Source organism: Onychostruthus taczanowskii, unplaced genomic scaffold (genome assembly GCF_017590055.1).
Source record: "Onychostruthus taczanowskii isolate IOZ18803 unplaced genomic scaffold, ASM1759005v1 scaffold14, whole genome shotgun sequence".
NCBI lineage: Eukaryota > Metazoa > Chordata > Aves > Passeriformes > Passeridae > Onychostruthus > Onychostruthus taczanowskii.
In genome coordinates this window covers 7,508,875-7,530,490 of record NW_024498573.1, presented here as the reverse complement: position 1 = coordinate 7,530,490, position 21,616 = coordinate 7,508,875, and the positions used below count along the sequence as shown (strand labels likewise).

Genomic DNA, 21,616 nt, shown 5'->3' with positions numbered 1-21,616 from the left:
GTTCTATTATGTGGTAATAAAAAGTACTAGGGTGGTTTCCAATAAGTAGCTCCTATTATAACAAGCGGGTGTAACACTTTCAAGCTCTTAACCCAAGTAAACATTCAAACACCTCCATTTAGAGCCAAGCCTGCAGAGGAATATCATAAACTTCACTAGTGAAGCATTAGTAAATAAAATGCAGAAAAATTAAATCCTATGCTTTCTGGCCATTTGGAAATAAAAACCAAACAAATGAACAGAGAACTTCTTGTGTGTATCTGCCTTATTTTGCTGCAGGTTTACAGGTTCTCCCCTACTGCAAGTTGGTTCAAAACTAGCAAAGTTTGCTTTTGCAAATATGTATGGTACTAAAATAGGACTTTCTTCAGACCTGAGATAGAAGTAATCAAGGTAAAAAAAAACAAGAACAACAACAAAAATTAAACAAATAAAAACCCAAACACGCACACACACAAAAAAACCAAACCACAAAATAAGAATTATATAATCTTTTAATTGCATTGTCATTTCATTGTACCCTCTTCAAACAAAAATATCACTTGAAAGACATCCAGTTCCCCTATTCTGTTGCACTATACATGTTATGCAAATAAGAGCTGGGATGGCATACAAAACAAATGTCATTCTGGCTTTTCAAAACAGTTAAAAGAAGCAGAAATTGAAAACATAGCTGGGAATTTACAGCCACTGAAGAACTTTGCAAATGACTGTTTAAATATGAAACACAGATGCAACGGGGGAAGGGAAGCTGGGAAAGAAGAGGGGACAACAAATTTCCAGTTTGAGGCTGAAGGAGGAAAATCCCTATCAACTGTACAGAAGTATCAACACGCTCAGTATTTACATTCTGAGCATTACCAATGTTACAGATAAGCAGTGTACTAAAAAAATAACTTAAAAAAAGCTATACAAATTGTACTCATAAATACTATGTCTTTGAAACTAGTTATGTAGTGTAGGCTAAAAAAAGTTCACAGTTACTCTGGAGAGAGCTGTATATATATATATATTGCACAGTAAAAAAGTTCATTCAGTATACCATGTGTAAACAATTTTTATCTTCTTTGGTAATTTCAGGACTTGGAGGAGTATTTGCTGTGAGCAAAAGCACTTGGGTACAAGGCACATCAAAAGCTTTTAAAGCTGCAAGATAAATCCTTCTGACACTTTCCAGTTAGCACTATCATTCTTTTTAGAAAAAAAACATTTACCTATCAATTCAGAACAACACATTCTACAAGTATAACTCAGAGGTCTGGTGACAAAGGCATCAGCTGTTCTTGGCTGTTACTCTACAGTAACAGATTTGGCCAAATTTCTTGGAAAGTCCACCTAGAATGAAGAGACAGGCTTTCAGTACGACAGAGGAATACTGACATTCTGCATTTGACAGTTCATTTAGTGTGTTTTTTCTGACTTCCTAATGAGTTCTGCTTGATTCTAGGCACATTAACACACACAACAGGCTATAGATCTGCAGATAATGACTTTCAGCTGAATTAATTTGTGCTTCCAAAACCCTCCTAACAAATACATATTTGTTTTGCACAGGATACCTTTTCAAAGCAGTCATCAGTGTCAAACTGACACATCAACAAACCAAGGTGTACAAAGCACTGACCTATTTTAAAGTACAATATCACATTTCAAGATTAGGTTCTCTGAAAAAGTCCCATTTGCACTCTTAACTAACCAAACAGCAAAAGAGCTTTATATTTTTTTTAGAAGGATACTAATTAAAAATACAAAACTGAAAAATTGGCACTGAAATGTTACCTCTATAATCACACTCACTATGAGATTGACTAGCTATTTTCATAGCTAATGAATCTTAGATATGCCATATAATTGGGTTTCTCACTTTACACTGGTAGGAGGAAGTTCAAAACTGCATTAAAAGGAGTGTTAAATATAGAAAACACTTACATCATATCCTCTGAGAACAGCCAGGTGAAATGAAAGTAACTGAAGAGGAATGACACTCAACACTCCTTGCAGGCAGTCAACTGTATGAGGCAGCTCAATGGTTTTGTAGGCAAATTTTGAGCTTTCAGTGTCTTCTTTAGAACACAGAATGATTGGACGACCCTGAAAATAATTTTTTGCATTGTTAAGTGAAGAGGTAGCCTAGAACTGCTTTGAAGTATTGTTCACAGCATGCCTGTATGTGTTTGAAGACACTCAAGTAGCTTACAAAGGCAACGCCAGTCTTGCATAATGGCTCTTGACTTTTACTATATTGTAATATTTGAATGTTTTCACCCTGTACAGTTTTAACATTGTTCCATTTGCTTCAAAACAGAAAGACCCCAAAACAAACAAGCCGTATGAAAGCACTTTTCACTGCTGATTTTAACCTGTAATAACAACCTCCAATGCAGATGTAGCATCTTATTTGCAACTTAATTAACAATAACCAGCAATACATCCCTTTCCAGGTGCACGGTCAGCAGCAGTGCAGTGTGCACAATCTCTTTTCCTATGACACAGGGGAAGTTAATTAGTTGAACACTGTACCTGCCGAGCAGTGACCTGTTGCAGAGCATTCTGGCACTTGGTGAAACAAGGATCCTTCATGATCACCATGATAACAGGCATTTGTTTATCTATTAGGGCCAAGGGCCCATGTTTCAGCTCACCAGCCAGGATACCTTCCGAGTGCATATAGGTGATTTCTTTTATTTTCTAAAAAAAAAAAAAAAAAAAAAGGAAATTACTACTAAATCAGCTGAGAAGAAACAGCCACAAGAATCAAAACACCAAGGCTGTACCTCTGCCACTTAAATACATGTACCCGGTATCAAGTATTAGTGAAAACACATGGGTGGCTGCTGGGATTTCTAGCAGGCTGTGGGCAGCAGCAGAGCTCACCCATGCACATGGAGTAACCAACAGGAATTTTGGGAACCAAACACCCAGCACAATCTTGGCTCCTGCAGTCTACCTTTAACAAACTCCTCTGAGTGATGGGTATGTGCCCATTTTATCAGGATGTTCATAACATAATTAATGGCTTTCATGCATGAGCATCTCTTCTCAACATCAGCACATTGTGTTTTTCTGATATTGTTTTCAAATGGGTCAGCAACTTAAATTGTTAGTTTCTTGGTTTTAAACAGACTGATTAAAAACTGTGTTTATTTTGTGAAAGAAACAAGAAAGTGGTATCAATCCAGGTTCACCTTATGTATGTGTTTAAATGCTTCTAGTTATAAATAGTTTTATTGCAGTAGAATTAAACTGTAATTAAATATTAGAAATAAACTATAAAATATCATTTTAAATAATATCAAAGAATATAGAGAAGTTCCTACCAAAGCCCCTTCCAGACATGTGGCGTAATTATACCCCCGGCCCATAACCAGCAATGATCTCTGTTTGTACAGTTCAAGAGCCAAATCATGTATCTTCTCATCCAAGGACAAGACTTCTTTAATCATTTCTATTGAGGCACAGGAAAAAAACAAAAATCAATTTTTTTTTAAACTGGAAAAAATAGTTCATTTGTACTAGAATGTTCTAATTATCTAATAGAACAAATACACTTAATGCAATTCAACCATTAACTTAGCAATTTGGACTGCAGTTTAAGGATATTTTCTTCCAGCCTTACTTACAGTAATAAATTTAAAACAACTATTGGTTTAAGCAGTGCTCATATATCCCATTTGAATCTCTAAAGGAAGTCGTGAAATATCCATTTAAAATCACCTTGAATTAGTTTCATTTTATCTATCCTGATTTAAAGTGGGAGGTTTTAGAAATTTCAAACCATGAATTTAGGAGATCAAGTAATATGTCTCATACAAAACTACCTTATTGTAATTAGAAAACCCAACCCATGAAAATTCCGATCTTCCTGCCAAGTTTCTTGGAAGGGCACTTGTAAAATTGGCAAACAGTGCAGAAATGAACAGTCCATTTTTCTCATATTGTTTGCCTTTCAGGATGAGGGGGAGAGTGAAACTTAAATGAGAAAGAAATATCCCTGAGTAGTATTTTATGCTGGCAACATCCCCTATACCTCCTCAAACCCAAAATATCAATATACCTGGCAATGATTTTAGTCCACTTATAATTTCCTGTCTCCTTTTCTGCAAGGAAATTCTGTCTTCAGACATCATTAGGCCAAACATTACAAGAGACACGAATTGGCTGGTATAGGCCTGGAGACATAACAAAAACATTTAGCAGCTAATTCTGCAGAGAGTGAATATGATCTCAGTTTGAACTGCTGCAATTAAAATTCGAGTTGTATTCCACAGGACTGAAAGTCAAACCCTGAACAGCAATTACCTTTGTGCTTGCCACACCAATCTCAGGCCCTGCATTGATGTGCACACCACAGTCAGTCTCCCTGGATATTGAACTTCCAACTGTGTTTGTGATGCCAACTGTCAGAGCACGGCGCTCTTTACAATACCTCAAGGCCATGAGTGTATCTGCAGTTTCACCTGGAAAACATTCACACCTTCATTTCAGGTTGGCAGAGGATAATAATGATTCCCAAAAAGCATCAAAGTCTACACAAGTGTGTTCTAAATAAATGTACCCACACTTACATAATGCAAAGTACGATATAAAGGAAAGCAATCTTAGAGCAGTCACTCACAGCAAATGCAGCTCACCTGACTGGCTTATAAAAAAGCACACATCATCCCTGAATACAGGTGTGTTTCTATCCAGGAAGTCACTGGCAAGTTCCACCATCACTGGTAATTCAGTTAATTCTTCCAGGACTTGTCGAGTCTGTATTCAAGCAGAACACAGTATTTGTTAATATTGCCACCCACTAACATTTGGACATTTGACAAATCAGAGAAAATCTAAATGAATTCTTATTAGAAAAGCTGGTAATTACAGCTCACCAGAGTTTTAAAAGCCAAGGTGGTAAAAGTTAACTTCTAGCATGGTGATTAATGGCATTGGAGCATTAATAAAGAATGTGGCACTAAGGAAAGCTAAATAAAAGTGTGAGACCCCTCAATGAAAGACAAAGTCTGAGACAGAAGAAAAAGCAGATGAAAAGCTGTTGTCTGAAACCCCAGCAAAGTAAGTTATAAATACATTTCAAGCAAGGTTGGGAACATACAGCCACTGCAGCGTGGTAACTGGTCCCACAGCCAATAATGATCAGTCTTCGGCATCTTCTGATTTCTTTCAAATGATCCTTCAGCCCCCCCAGCAAAACTGCAAACAAATAAATACACAATGGTGGTTTTCATTTTCTAGATAGGATATTTACAAATTTCAAACTTAGTGCAGTTTGAAGGACTGTTCTCCTTTACCTGTGCTGCTCTCAAAATTCACCCTGCCTCTCATTGTGTTGACAACTGATTCTGGTTGTTCAAAAATTTCCTTTTGCATGAAGGCACTGAAGTTACCTGTTTATAAAAACATGACATGGCAAAGCTTAGGTTTGTTATTTTAAGTCTATTCCAGTTACAAAGAGAACTTTTAAGACTAACTTGACTATGTTAGCCTAAATAAAAGCTTATAATAGGCAAGAAGAAAGGAAGGATGGATAGGTCACTTTATTTGGTTGGTTCGATTTCCCAATACTAACAAGGTAAATAAATTCTTTCATAAGGAAACATCTGTGCTCCCCTTCAATTCCTAATTTATAGTCATGCTTTGCCAACAACTACAACATGTTAACATTAGTTACATTTTCACTGGATACTGAAATGAATAGAAGTATCTATGACTTTTCCAAATCTAAAATGGATAGGGTCCCAGACTGCCCATTCTCTCTCGGTCTCAAAACTTGGAATTGTCAGGTCCCAGTACAAACAGCTTGAATAAAATGTAATTGTCACAACAAACTAGCAGTTTGCTGCCTCAATTACTACACAAACAGTGTAGTAAAATCCATCTTTGATGATACGCATTTACAGATGTTTCAACCCACCCTTCATGATTTGCTGCAATTCCATCTGCAAGGTCTGGATGGCCCGGGAAGGATCATCACTAGCTGAACGCTCCAGACGGTGAATTGAGAGCTTCCCATCAGTTACAGCTGCAATGTCATCATCCTCTAAGAAAATCACTCTGTTGGTGTGCTCAATGATGGCACTACAGAGAGAAAAACAAGCAAGACAAACCTGACACGTCAGAGTTGGTAATAGCAAAGCAATTAAATGTGCCACAAGAGCACTTCCAGCCCTGCTTCTCTCTTCCTTTTGGACCTAACTGCAGACAGAGCCATCCTAAAGGCAATGGCTCCATCTGCTGCTCCTCCTGCACTCTCACAGCAACCCACAGCAGGAGGCTCAGCAGCCACTGCATCCATTCCTGCTGGTCTGAAATGCCTCCCAGTGTCCTTGATGGATCCTGCTAAGGTCCTGCTCTTGTTTCCAAGATAAATGTGTGCCTGATGTCCAGGTTCCTGCCCAGTTTGGAACCACACTACTATTTTCTTCCTCCAATATCTGAATTGAAAATATCACAACCCCAACTAACCTATAGTCTACCCAAATGCTCAGCTGATGAGTGTCCATTTGTACCCAAATTACTTTCCTACACTGGATATATTTCACCTAGACGTCAGCAACTGGCAGATATTGCACTTGTGAAAGTTTGTCAGCAGCATCTGAACTGCAAACATTTTTCAAGCACCTGAGCCTGGGGGCTTTCTGATGTTACCTGGATTAAAAGCTCTTCTTTCAGAAAGCCATTGTACAAGAGCAAGGCAGCTTAAATTTCCAGAACTATCTAACTATCTCATTTTTAAACAAAAAAACAATATTTTCATCAGAGTTGAAGTATTTTTACTACCTTGCATCTGAAGCAAAGAAGAATTCTACTGCCTTATCCCCAACAGCATGAAGGCAGGTTGAGCTATCCAGTCTTTTCACTTGGGAGTTGCAGATGTTCTTCACATTCTCAATGTTGCCTATTAAAGAAATGAGACATTTTAAATGCAAACCCAGTTCTGTTCAGTTAAGATTACAGACTGTACAGGTTTAGGGTATCACAGTTACAGAAATAGGTTGGGGCATGGGACTTTCTGAACTACACATTCAGTAGTATAAAAATATCCCCAGCCAAAAGTTATTTGGGGCATCAGCTGGTAGTTTTATGGTACAAAACCCAATTAACCTAATTTCTAATCATAAAGTAACAGCAATTTTAGTTCTTAAAAATAATGTATTTTGATTTATCAACTTACATGTTCTATACAAAACTGGAATCTGTTCAGTTGAGAGTTTGTACTTGCTCCTAACCCCAATGAGCAAAGGACTCCCTCTCCTAGAGAAAGGAAAACACTGAAGTTTATAAAGAGAAATGTGCATACAAAGAAGTTACCAGACATTGGTGAAGCTGAAAAGACAATATCCCATCTAGCTTCCTAAACAGGAAGAGCCTCCTTCAACCATGATCCTAAGGTCATTACATGGCAGGAGTTATATAACATATAATATTATAATATATGTATTGGTTCTTCTTAAGATTCACCAAATATTATTATATAAGTAATTACCATGTGCCATGGTGATTCTTTACCTGTAAACTACATCCAGGTAGAGGAAAATGTATATGAACCAGCTGTTTTCTTTGCAGTAATCAGAAAATGTCTTAGTACAGGGACCAATTTGAACAAAATCTTACTTTGCCTCTAAAGTGAGACAACAGTAAGCTCCTGTGCTCTTTAGAATTGAAGTACTGTTACACTCCTTAGCCTTTCAAACTCAGAAACATCAACCATCCCTACTGCACCTCTGAAACTGTAGAATATTAAGACATTTTTTTAATTATATGGGTTACATGTCACTGAAGACCTTATTAAAAAAATATCACAGGAATAAAAGAACAAGTCACACTCAGATTACAAGATTAGCTTCTCTTAAATCCCTAGCCCTAAAAACCCAAACCTGAACCACATATAGAATAGCTCATTTCAGAAGATGTTCTCCAGTTGGAGTGATGATACAGCTGGCTTTTTCAAAATTTTAATGCAGTCTTATTTTAGACCACCGAAGCAATGGGCTTTTGGGCTGTAATATAAAACAGTCTCTATTCCCATTACTTGCTATTTTGATCACTTGCTATGTCACTTGCTATTTTAATATCTTTACATTTCCTGAAAGTTGTTTTTCAAGTCATAAATAAAAGCAGAACTTACACAGAAAGACACATCAATGCTGTGACAGTTATAGAACTCTATTTGTATAACCTGTTACTATGATGGTTTTTCAGCCAACATGAATGTACTTATCTCAGTCTTTACTCAATGGGAACTAAAACTGAACAATATCCCTTCCCTCTCCCCTTTTTGACATAGGAAAAAAATTAGCATGCTCTTAATACAAATTTAGAAACACAAGATACATTGAGATTCTTTATTGACTCACTCATTTTGGTTAATTAAGCACTTTAAACATCAATATTTTAGTATCTTTAAGAGGCTGGCTTTTTTTTTTAACCTAATAAAAAGCATGCATTATGTATAAAATGGACTTTTACTAACCTGGTAGCAACTGCTTCACCTGGGTAATGGATGCTCTTGAAAACCAATGCAAAAGCACCTTCCTGGAAAACATGAATACAAAGGAGAAAAAAAAGATCCTAAACAACTTATCTCAAATAGTTGCATCTCATTAAACTGGGGCCCCTCTCTGAAGAGGCACTGAAGGAGCTGCTATCAGGAGTCTCTTCCTGGAGGGCAGACTGCACCTTTAAAGGAATTGGCCATGGAGAAGAACAAACTGACATGCACATTAACGGTGCAACAGCTAAAAGATCAGGAAGCAAACACTTAGCCTCTCTTTATAAATAAAAACAATAATCTTGAATGCAAAGGTTATGAAAATGTCAGAGATGCTACTCATAATCAACATGAAGATTGTTAGACATTTACTCTCCGTAAGACCTTCAATCAGAATTTTACTTGCAGTGCATTACTATGCAGTTTCAACTAAAAACCTGGAGTTACTATTTCTAGTTCAAGCAGCAAATTCTCATTAATGTATTTCAAAAACAAAACACAAAAAAAATCCACAACACCAGAAAAAAACCCCAGAAACAACTGTACAGTACTAACACAGCTGGCAAACTCCTGGAGGAGGATTCCCAAAGCAGGAGCCAAGGCCCCCCACCCTGCCAGCAGGACAGAGATGGTGACATTCATTCCCTCCTCTCCCAGGGCTCCACTCAGAGCACTCTGCCCCTGTTCTGGGTCAGGTGAAGCCTCCCTTCCTCTCAGCTCTGGGGCTGCTCCCTCTTGACCCACACAGGCCTTGCCTTGCTGTGGATTCCAGCCCTGCTGCAAGGAATCCTACAGAGCTGCTTTAAAGAGGAGACGGGAGGTGAAAAGAGCGTCAGAAACTGCAGGAAGGGGAGGGAAAACATCTGCCTGGAGACTGGGGGAGGAAACAAAGCCAGCTTTCTCCAAGTTTGCAATGCATCTATCAAAGTTTTTAAGCATTCACATACTGAGTAACAGTAGATTCCCACTTCACAGTTTGGAAACCAGTCCAGCTTGTTAGATCTATTTCCAAATAGGAGAGCCAAGGCATTGGCCAAACTTGAATCACAGCAGTGTTTCAACACGATCAGAATAACCTTTAGGAACACACTGCCATTTATGAGAGATTTTGACCCCCAGAGGCTCCTATTACTTTTTTTAAGTTAAACTCCTTCATTAAAAAGCTGTGTTAACTTCTTGCTAGAAACAAAACAAGACAAAAAACTCAAAAAACTAAATCCGCTGCTACTGCAATTTAAAGATTTAACAGTAAAAAGTCTTTGAAATCTCCAAAATTTTAATCTCATTTCTTGGTCTATTAAGTATTATTTAGAAGCCTAAAAGTGTTATTTGCAGCACCTTCTAAGAACTCCTGCAGAGGATCTAAATGCATAAGGCAGAATGCTAAGGAACCCCAAAAATAGCTTATACTGTTGTACAGGGGAAAAAAAGTAATTTCCCACTTACCAGCTGTTGAATAACTCTCTCTACCAAGGCTGAAAAACTGGTGTCTTCACTCTCTCTGTTGTCATACATGTATTTGATCAATTTGGGGATTGTTTCTGTATCTGTTTCAGATTCAAATTCATATCCTTTGCTCTCCTGAAATATCATACAGAAGAGTAAAAATTGTGTCCATCCTCAGGCAGCAAACACTGAAGAGCCTCTCAGCTGCCTCCCACCAGAAACTGCGGTCAGAGCTTGGAGCACTACATTGGACCAGTGCATATAAATCACTATAGATAAAATACAAGGACTTATCATATCACAGATACTCTTTGGGAAATACTGGAATAAGACACACAGTAAGACTTGTTTGGCATCTGTCAAGCACCAAGAGACAGGAAGGAGCCCACTCCACACACCCTCTCAGAGAATCTCAGCACAAACTGCTACTCTGCTCATAAACACTTTGCATTTAGGATCACAGGAACATATTGCACTTCACCAGCTCCTGAGTATCGTTATTAGGCAGACCCTTTCACACAGTTTTTTTATAGATGATATCAAGAAACTTGAATTCATGCTCCACTGAAGTCATGAACGACCTGATGGTATTTGGGAGACTATTAACTTTCTAGTTTTAGAATTGAGTTGCCACAGACTCACCAGAAATTTTCTCAGGTCCTTATAGTTTGTGATGATTCCATTATGGATGACAACAAATTCTAAGAGAAAAAAAAATACATAGATATATTCATGAGCAACAAAAAATTAAGATACTTAATTCAGAACACAAAATTACAGGGGGAAAAAAAGCTTAGAAGTACACTTGAAACCACCTGCTATAGCTTTCAGTTTATCACAACATGGACAACTGCAAGGAGAAGCTTACAAATTCTGAAAGTATACAAAGGCAGTTCCAAATTACTGAGAGGGTTCTAAACTACACTTAGTAGAGCACCAAGCCATCTCAAATAAAGAATGATATGAAATCTCCCTTTTCTGGACCAGGCAATATTGACACATTCATATTTTCAGTCTTACCTTTCAAAACAAGAATGTTGTACTTCAATTAACTTGCAATTTTCAGAGAACAGATGTCATTAATTTTTAGTGTTACTTTAGCCTGAGGCTATTTGATTTTAAAAATGTCTGAGCTAAATGGAATGGCAACAGCTTAGCCTTACTATAAAAAATAGATACCATAACAACAGTAAGAACATTTGTGTTCTGTGGATTGAATCATTTCAGATTTGTGTGGTTCAAGTGCTGCAGAGATTACGTACCATTCCTTTTATCTGATCTCTGAGGGTGACTGTTTATTGCACTTGGTACTCCGTGCGTCGCCCAGCGAGTATGAGCAATTCCAAAATGTGTTTCAAAATCGGTTTTTGAATCCAGGTCATCTTGTTCTATACAGGAGAAATTTAGTTTACTGAATAATTAATATTGTCTCTCTCTCTCACATGCACACGATTAGTAAAACACAAAGACAATTCCTACAGGCAAAAATCTAAAAGCTATCTTCTGGGGTTTTTTTTTAACCATTTGCTTTCTTGACATTACACTTCTGAAAGTTCAAGCTACTGTGATTAAAACCTTGTTTTCCAAGATAGGAACATTTTTAGCCAATACTAGCAGACAGGCTAACAGACCCCATTACTACAAATTATAATGTAAACGTATTAAAACACAGCTTCAGGCTTTCACAGATGGAAGCACTGCATAAAGCAGATTGTGATGACAGCCAGCTGCTTAAATGGTCATAAATTCTGTCAGAGTGCATGTTTCAGCATTTCAGCCATGCAGCACAGAAATCACATGAGCAAAGAGCCAAAGGAGCCCAGGTTTTGAACAAAGGAGCAACCAAAAGAAGGGAGAATAGACTGACAATTCCACAGTGCTAGATCTGAAGATCAGCTTGCCTTTTAAGTGCAGATTTGAAGGGCACAAAAAATTCAGCTGCTTGGATTTCCCAATGCAGTTATTGCTGATGCAAAATCATAACTGCAATTTTATGGTCTGATTTTCTGCTGAGATGCAGATAGTATCTGACTGGGAGGCCAAAGTAAAGGGGTCATTTTTAACACTTACTGTACAACTCTTCTTCCAGGGCCTTTACTTTTCCTCTTTTCTTAACCAGTTTGATGAATCTTTCTTTATCTTCATTATTATTTCCATCAATTGCCACTCCTACAGCACAGGACACAGTCATAAGTGTTATTTAAAGCATGAAATACACTAGAATGAGGAAAAGGCTGAGAAAATACACACAGGCACACACCACTGAAATCAATATTTTTATTGTTGTTGCTAGACCTGTGCATGTTCAAATGAAACCACATTAAGTCTATATCCACTACACAGATTAAAACGTACATGAGCCATCTCAAATTGTATTTGATAACAGACTGAAATATTTTGCCTATGAAATGAGCCAACTCAAATTTAAGACAAGTTTAATCTTCCCCATCCTTCACTGTGATTCACATTCACAAAAAAGGCTGAGGTACAAACTACACGGCCCTTTATAGAGATCTTTTTCCACACCCTGTTTGTCTTGCTTACATGTACAAACCTCAACCATCTAATTACAGAGCTAAACACCCAATTTTAAGTCCTGAGGAAAGCTGTAGCACTCCAAGAATCAAGCTAATTAGTTCTGATCTGTTAATCTGTAGAATAAAGAAAGAAAAATCCAAGAGGCCAGACACTGAAAGTACCCAAAAAAGTAATGGAATGAGCTATTGGTTGCTAAAATTAACCTGTTGAGTTGGTTAACATACCTGCAGAGTCATAGCCTCTGTATTCCAGTCTCTGTAATCCTTTTATCAGGGTTTCATATATTTCCTTCCTAGTGCGAGGCACTCTGTAGTTTAGATAAGCAAAAATTCCTGTTTAAGGAGAAAGGGGGAAGGAGGGGGGAAAAGAAGCAAAGAGGTTATTTTAAAAATTTGCATCACTTCAGACTCAATTTAAAACTCTTTCAGACTAGTGTCAGGGAGAAGTCCTAGGGGCACCCAACCTCCCATTTAGTACAATTTCTTCTAATGCATTTTGAAATGGAAAGAATTCAAGTACAATAAAGGACTCAGAAGCCAAATTTCAACACATAACACAAACTTTACTGGCGAGTTTCACTCTCCTCATGTTACCCACCAAGAGTTAAACAGTTAGGAGAGGTTAAAAAAACTCTACTTTTCACGAAAACCACAGCTGAAAATGGGAACATTGTGATCTATTTCATCTCCAGGCATTCAAAGAAGGAATATATTCACCAGTACTAACACAAGGAGACTTTTGTAATCCAAGTCATGGCCTTAAATACCCATGGGTAGGTACGAGGCACAACATCTATTTCTGAAAGGCTCCAGCTTAATCCCGCGTGCAACCCCCACTTCAGCAGAAAGAGAATGGAGAAGCAAACACGAGGAAAGGGCAGAAGTCAATAGGGTAGGACAACAAAGGAAAGAATCGGAAGGTACCAAACGGGGTCACCCACAACGCGAGCTGCGCTGCCTGAGCACAATCCCAAAGGCAGAGAGCCCGTGCGTGCCCCTGCCAGCTCCTGGGGCACCGCAGCGAGCCCCAATCACTCCCTGATCCCTCTCCTCCTCAATACACCAGTCATCCACCAAGAAGAGGCTTTTTTTTTCAGCTGGGGGTTGGTTCCCCCACCCTAATTTTTTTTTTTTATTTAAGTACACAGGCATTTTTTTATTAGAAGGGCGTTGGGGATGTTGTTTTATCTTTAGAAAAGGTGTAATAAAAGAGTCACCTGCAAAGAAAAACACAGCCATTCCTTTTCTCTGCCTACTGCTCTTCCTGCGACTCTGGTATTTATATGGATACATTAGGGCTTTTTATTAACTCTTGCAAATCTGTACCCCAATAAAACAAAAACAACTAATTTCGCTGTTTCAACAGTTTCTCCGAGTAACAAGTCAGGACTGGAGACTACAGTGAGAAAAAAAAAAAAAACCCAGACTTTAAGAGCTCTACAGATAAGCAGTTCAGACAAGTGTTTTAGATAGAAAGCCTTTGTTTGAAATGTAACACCCTCTTCCCCCTCAATTAAGGCTTTTGAACTGTAAATGGCCATAGTGAAGAAGCTCTTATGATGATACACCAATAAACCTCCCTAACAAATATTACTGTGAATTTGGTTACTCCACTGGTTTATAAGACATTAATACTGTTGATTTGACAGTGAGACAAAGAGAGTATTACATGTGCCTCTGAATTTATTTTGGAAAGATTAAAGGGTGGATAATACTTTGCTGCTTCAGAAGTGAGATTTATGAGGAGCTCAGCCTAATTATTTCTAGCGCATCCAACATTAACGGAGACATTAAGACAATAGTTGCATTTAAGGAGGTATTTGGGAATTTGAACTGCTTAATACTGTTCTTCATGGATGCTTTGAAAAATAATGCCTCTGGTTATAAGCAGTCACTTCAGACTGAGAGCCTGTTGATCATTTTTCCAGACAGATATTTACCGTTCTCTGGCACTAACCACGAACCTCAAAAGCAGCATTCTTCAATTTCTTCAATACGAATTTCTCAACATCATTCCAAAACATTGCCACACCTCATTTCAGATCCAGCTCTACTTTCTAGGCCAGATTTCACAATGAATTTAAGCCTCAACATCCTTGTATGTTCCATGTGGCATCTTTCACTACACGGAGCTCCAGGAAGAACCTTCCTCTGGGACCATCCTTACAATGCTACCAGTGTGCTGCATTTGTTAAAAAGATCCTTGTTTCCAGGGAATTGGAGCTGCACTTCCACACACGTGCATTAGAAGATGCAGAAGTCACCAAAGGCCATTTAAAATGAAAACAATAGCTGCAGCCTGACTTCAAAGAACATGTTATAAACTCTTCCAGTTAAGGGAAATAAATCTTACTCTAAGCACTGAGAGTAACACTTTCTCTAGTACATGTCTGTTTCACGATTTATCCACTCACGTATTTTTTCCTCCTCAGTCATCATTTTGGCCAGATTTAAAGCACATTACTCAACTCATGTAGAAACAACTTGTGATAAAGACTCCTTGTATCTTAATTCTTTCTGGAAGCACACCAGTATGACTGAATCTCAGTTGAATCATCTTATGATAAGAGTTTTGTGATGCACACAAGCTCCTTTATGATGGCCTCCCCAAGGTATTAGATGCCATTTCCAGATCTTGCTTCCTTAAGAAGACTCAAAAACATAAAATCCAGGAAAAGCATCCAAGTGTTTTACTAGGACATTGTCATCTTGATCTGAATGTTAAATCTATTTTATAACTTTCCATAATCACAGTTTGCTTAGAAGGATGAACTAGGTCAATCGTCTATGGCTTACCTTTAGAAGCAGATGCTAAAAACAGAAAGAGAAGGTTGCTAAAACATACCTAAAACCAGCTTCACTCACATGCAGACACTGAAAGCAAGGCTCTCCCTTTACATGTATATCAAGACTTCAGAGCTTCCCCTTTCAGGATTACAAGCAGAGAGAGCATCAGAAGAAGGAAAAATAAATTGAGTATTTTCTGTGGGAAAATTCCACAAGAACTCTTGCAATTGCAAGACTTCACCAAAATCAGGAAGGGGGCAGCCTATACTTGAAGTTTGAACGAAATTATTTACTTTTTGAAAAATAAAAGGATACCCCTAAGCACATTGTTGATGCCAGAAACTTAGCTTTGAAAAAGTCTCAACTTCATATCCTGATGAAACTAACTTTGATTTAAAAGAGGTCATCAGTTTAAGTGCATCTTGACTGTTTTTTAAACCCTGAATACTTTTGCTTGAATACTTTGGCTATACTGCCTTACATGTGAGAATGATAACATCTTGACTTTCCTTCCTTACGAGCATGTTTATAGCAGAATTTATGACCTGTGTATTTTCAAAACATAAACCAAGAGCTATAAATCTTCACGTGCTACCTGAAGCCAAAGAAAACACAATAGAGTCCATTATCAGCACTTAAACCTGGAAAGATATGAAAAAATAAAAACAACAACAAAGAAGTAATTTCAAAACTGCTGGTTGCAATCACTAGAACTCCAACACTCCCTACAGAGATCAGCATAGCAGGCTGAGGGATATCTTTCATGAAAACAAATGTAATATATAAGGTTTCTAAGTGCTGATGGGAAAAAACCTAGCTCAGTTCTCACTTACCCTTCATGAACTGCTGCTCTTTGCCATTTCGAACTGAGTCACTTGCTCCACCCCAAATTGGATGTTCTACCGAACCCCTTGAACACTGTTAACTTCCCTCACTTCCCAATCAATACACAGCCCAGACATGCAAAGTTTTTGATATCACCATTACGTGTCTCAGGGCTTGCCGTGGATACCCCAGGGTGGCTCAGGCGCTGAGCCAGGTCTCTCACCTGGAGGGATTTTGTTTAGAAGGCACCGAGTTTGTCTCATTGATAGTGATCTGTCACGTAGGAGCTCACACAATAGGAGTTGAAACAATATCACCTCGTGTTCCAGTGAAAGAGGATTCCAGAGCTCCTTGCTCCTTCTGAGGTTACAATTAAAAAGGATGAGGAGGCAAGGAAAAGATACCTAATTCAGAAAGTAGAATTCTGGGAGCAGTAACTCAATTCACTTTCAGTCTGCAGCCCACAAAAGAGGTTTTGTTGATGACGACTAAGAAGTACAAGTGCAAATTTTTCTATTTTCGTCAGACCTGAGAGGAGATGTCAGTGACAGATTGGCAAAGTTTCACCAAACTTTCCTCCATAACCAAATACAATCGCGTTAGCAGCTTCCGAACCCACACTTTGATTTCCATCTGATCCGAAGCATATCTAAGCAATTGTGTACACGCTATAGGAATTATCTTTTCCATCTCATCTTTATTAGAAGAAAATGAGGTGAATAAACTCACAACCGCTAAGAATTAAGCTCCTTCACTGCCTTTGTTTGAAAACCACAAACTCTCCCTTATCGCTGCAGCTCGGAAGTGAGTCACGGTTAATCAATCCCTAGTCCCGGATCGGGAAAGGCAGAGCCCGGCGCATCCCGTGCATCCGAGGCAGCGGGACCAGGAGCAGAGGCGAACCAGGCACCCCGGGCATCCCCGGGGCAGCCGGGCGGTGGGAACGGGACGACTTCCATCCCAACACGACCCGAGACACGTCGCCAGGCACGGGGGGATCGGGGAGGGAGGCACGGAACGGCGATCGCGTCTGCTCGGGAGAAGGGCCGGGCGGAACGGCTTCACCTTCACCTGCCAGGCGCTCCCCGTCCTTCCCAGCCCCGAAAGGATGCAGCGGGGCCAGTCCGAGCGGCACGGCCGGGCTCGGGGACAAAGCCGCCCTTGTGCCTTGCTGGCCGGGCTCAGCCCGCGCTCCGTCACTCACCGCACATGGTGGCAGGCAGGCACGCTCCCTCCCGCTCCCGGCGAACGCGGCTGACGCCGGGCCGGGCCCGCCTGCGGCTCTTATGCTCCGGGTGCGGGGCCGGGCCGGGCCGGCTCCGCCCGCCCCTGCCCGGGGCCCCGCGGGGGCACAGCCCAGGGAGGGGACAGAGCCCAGGGAGGCAGAGCCAGGGAGGGGACAGAGCCCAGGGAGGGGACAGAGCCCAGGGAGGCAGAGCCAGGGAGGGGACAGAGCCCAGGGAGGGGACAGAGCCCAGGGAGGCAGAGCCCAGGGAGGGGACAGAGCCCAGGGAAGGGACAGAGCCCAGTGAGGGGACAGAGCCCAGGGAGGGGACAGAGCCCAGGGAGGGCAGAGCCCGGCGGGGACAGAGCCCCGCGGGACGCGGCGGATCCCGCCCTGCCCGGCCCTGCCGAGCTCCTGTTCTCAGGAGTCACAGAGCCATTAAGCTCGGGGAAGACCTCCCAGATCACCAGTCCAGCCTTTGACCGATCCCACCTGGTCAAACAGAGCACTGAACGACACGTCCAATCAGTTCTTCAACACCTCCAGGGATGGGGACTCCACCACCTCCCGGGCAGCCTGTTCCAATGCTTGGCAATGCTTTCCTTGAAGAAATTCTACCTGGAGTCTGACTTCAACCTTCTCTGGCACAGCTCCAGGCTACATCGTCTGGTCATGTTAAGACAGGACGAATCCCATGTCCACCTCAGGCCTGCTCAGGGATTTTCCTGTCAGTAGTGACAGGGAGCCCAGAGAGACCTGGCTGTGTGACCATGGGCAGCACAAGGAGCAGTTTCTGTGCACCGATTCTGATTTTCCACCTCACGGTGCCATAAGGAACAGGACAGGTCCATTTTGTCAGGAGCTGGTGGAGCTGGGCAGGGGAAGGTGTCCCCTGTCCTCCAAGGACCGACAGCCACCCTCAGCAGCCAACTGCGCCTGCACAGGCAGGACAGGAGCACCTGCTCCGAGCTGAACGTGCTCGCCAGGCTCACCCGAGGGACAGCTCCAACTCCTGCTCAGCCCCTGTAGTCTCTTCCATGTACTTGGCAAGGAAGAACTGCTCCAGGAGCCTTGTCCAGCTCTGCCTCCTGGCCCAGGCTCTCTCCTGAGGACAGGCACAAGGAGCAGCAGGGAGACTGACGTGAGGTCAGGTCTGCATGGTCCCTGCAGAGCCTCGAGTTCTATCTTCTCCAGGAACTCATCTCATCTCACAGAGCTCCTCCAAACCAAAGGAATGAATGGGGGCTTTTAAAGCAGCACACTTGGATTGACAGCGTACACAGAACAGCTGAAACCATTATTTGAATAAACATGACTTTTAAAAATACACAAAGTTTCATTAAATAGTTTCTTCTTCCTTATTAAAAAGTACCAAAATATTTTATAGACATGATCCTAGTTATCTCATAGAGTTCTTGAAATTCAAGCGCAAGGTGTCTTATTTAAGCTAGAATTTAATGACTCTTTCCCTCTTGCATTTATTTTGCAGGTCATTGTTTACCTAAAGTAGTGATTCCCCTAAACTTTGTCACTTTTTATTTGATGGAGAAGTTAAATGAAGGATAAAGATTGGTACATTAACATTTCAGTTACAAAAAAAACACCCTTTTGTGCCACTTTAAGAAACTTTGTCTCAATTTTAAAGTAAAAAACTAGGTTTTAAATATTTTCTGGTCATAAATTTAAAAGTGTTTAAATTCTCTTTAAAATTAGTTATTAAAAGGGATAAATTAAGTGAATGTTTCACTTAATGTGTGGACACCTATGCACACTGTGCTCCTTAAAAACCAGTATTGTTTTCCTTCCCCCAGCCTCCCAGAATAAGACCAAACAGGCCCATGATTTGTCACCACGTCAGTCCCAGCTCTGTCACTGACCTGCCACGTGACATCAGGCAAGTCATTTTGACACTCCATTCCAGTTTTTCTTCTCTGTTTAGGTAACTGCTCCTCCTCCAAAGTAACTTCTGATCTTGTTTCCCCCAGCCCAGCCTGAGTGAAGAGGGACATTCCTAATCACAGCTCTGTGTGTTAAGTAGCATTGCAATTTATATTAAATTATATACAATAAAGGAAAACTTTTTACTGGAGCATCGTGGAGCATTTTAGCTAATGAGTGATGCAGACAGTAGGAAAGAAACACTTTTTTTTGACATTACTGCAATGCTAATTGCCAAAGATCACGAGTTAGAGCCCGAAATTCCACTCATGTAAGACATTTCATGTTTCCATGTGACATTCCCAGGGAGAAAACTAAATAAAATGAGATTCAGCTGCTAGGAAGAACTGCATTAATTAGTGGTTAATGCATCACCTTGATAACTTATCAGTCAACACTTCCCAGAGGCATCTGTCTGATGCCATTTGGCTTTTTCATAACTTTTTGGAAGTGCATTAGAGAGTACACTAATTCTTTTTTGCTAGTGGGTTTGCTCGGCTTGAAGGACACATTTTACAGCACTCAGATGCGATGATCAAACTGATCCCATCTCACAACTTCTTAAACTCTAAACACCAAAATATTTTGAAGTATCACCTACTGTATTCAACATAATAAAATTATGCCATACTTTGGAAAAGTGCTTTTCTCACAAGACCATTGAAAAACCCAAACCAAAACAGAGCAGTTTTGACAGAGTTTGCAAATTGAAGGTTGCAATTTTCCTGTCACAAGAGACAGGCAACTGATGAGCAATAAGGAGGTCAAGGGGTGCAACTTCCCACTAAGCTCTGAACACAAACCTGAAGGGGCACCCAAAGGCTCAGGAATTTTTGCCCAGCTACATCTTTATCTTTCTTTTCCATCTTTATACATGTGATCAAAAACAGAAGTAGGAAACAGTGGGGTACAGGACGGAGATCACTGTGTCACTGTTTTAGTGTCAGAGGAATTTGCTTGGGGCACCAAAAGGCAAAGGCAAGGTGCAGTGAAAATCATGGAGCATGTGGCTGGAAAGAGGAGGGATTTATGTTTAGGCTCCCTCTGAGCTTAATACAGGTACTAGTTCTCACAGCATTTAGGATCTGCCCTGAAGAGCAGCCATCAGCATTTTAAGAACAGCTATTTCAAACTGCATTTGCATGCTCAAGAGCTCCAGATACATCTCTGATTACCTTGTTCTGGTCCTTGACACCCATGGGGACTGAATTGCCTGGTGAGGAGTTTCTGTACATACCTTTGTCCCAGGGAGTGAAAGGACCAAATCCCTCTCATTAGTAAACAGGGGCAGGAAAAATTAGTGGATGTGAAGTGCAAAAGGGAGCTGTGATAAATATCAGGAAAAATTAGGAGGAGCAGTTATGCAATGAACAGGCCCCAGAGGGTGGCTGATGGGCCTTTCCCTGGTGACACCACTGGAATAGACCTTGTCCTGTGAGTGACCACTCAGTGACCTGTGTGGGGTGTGAAGGAAAAGGGGTGACCAAATGGCAGTCCCTTCCAACTCCAGCACTTCCATGGATATGACTGGGTTATAAAACTCCTTTTAAATTGCCTTTTTGAACTGCTGTTTGAGTGGCTACAACATTTTCTGAGAACTAGTAGGCTGTCTCTAGATTCATACTAGAATGCACAGCACAAGTTCTTATATTAACAATGAAATCCATTCTTTTAGTTTATATTATATATATTCTTTTAGTTTATATTATATATTTATATATTACATATTTATATCTTATATATTTAACATACATATATTTAACATTTATTTTGCATATAAATATATATTACATATATATGTAGATATTACATATTATATATTTGTATATTACATATAATAATCTATTCTTTATTTAGAGATTTCTTACTTCAAAATGTGGAAATTGAGAGCCTAAAGGCAGCAATTGTACATTACAGATCATCATCCCCCACAACTAGGCTTCTGCATGTCTGCTATTTTTATATATTACTCCAAATAAAAAATATTTAAAACATGGACAAATTCTGAATATTCTCATCACCATCACATTCATTTTAACAAAATGGGACAGTGTTATTCCCTACCAAGGCTCTCAAGAATATTTGGTCTGACAGCTTGGTCTGGATCTCTCTGATTTCTTCCCAGTCTGATAACCATGACTGCTGTTAACCAGGAGTCACTCCAGTGAAGATGAATTTCACCAAGAGAAAATATAAAAAGGAAGTGCTGACCTTGCTGGCATATGAAGAAGGTGAGGCTGAGCTTCAGGACACCCTCTGCATCCATCTCAGCTCCACAGCGAGCTGGAAAACAACCAGCAATGCTTTTGAAGTGAAAACAGCAACACCTTTCTTCTGCTGAGAGGTTCAAAAGAGAAGAAAGAGAAG

At 40.2% G+C, this 21,616-nt stretch overlaps 1 protein-coding gene across 1 annotated transcript; it reads right to left on the bottom strand.

The window, feature by feature from the left end:
• Nucleotides 1–476: 476 nt before the first annotated feature.
• Nucleotides 477–17,360, bottom strand: GFPT2 (glutamine-fructose-6-phosphate transaminase 2). Its single transcript, XM_041397972.1, has 19 exons — nucleotides 17,291–17,360; nucleotides 12,700–12,807; nucleotides 12,008–12,106; nucleotides 11,200–11,325; nucleotides 10,580–10,638; nucleotides 9,938–10,072; nucleotides 8,474–8,535; nucleotides 7,175–7,254; nucleotides 6,781–6,898; nucleotides 5,915–6,078; nucleotides 5,292–5,387; nucleotides 5,096–5,193; nucleotides 4,632–4,752; nucleotides 4,300–4,457; nucleotides 4,055–4,169; nucleotides 3,318–3,445; nucleotides 2,521–2,688; nucleotides 1,930–2,091; nucleotides 477–1,335 (listed from the first exon to the last, which is right to left on the bottom strand). The coding sequence occupies exons 1-19, from the start codon at nucleotides 17,295–17,297 to the stop codon at nucleotides 1,291–1,293; spliced, it is 2,049 nt and encodes a 682-aa protein (XP_041253906.1). The 5' UTR covers nucleotides 17,298–17,360; the 3' UTR covers nucleotides 477–1,290.
• Nucleotides 17,361–21,616: the final 4,256 nt, after the last annotated feature.

Excerpts from the sequence above, each read along its gene's own strand:
- GFPT2 (XM_041397972.1), bottom strand. Across the intron at positions 5,388-5,914 it reads ATTGCAGCAAATCATGAAGG|GTAACTTCAGTGCCTTCATG; the intron begins GTGGGTTGAAAC and ends TTTTATAAACAG. Across the intron at positions 4,458-4,631 it reads CTTTTTTATAAGCCAGTCAG|GTGAAACTGCAGATACACTC; the intron begins GTGAGCTGCATT and ends AATGTTTTCCAG.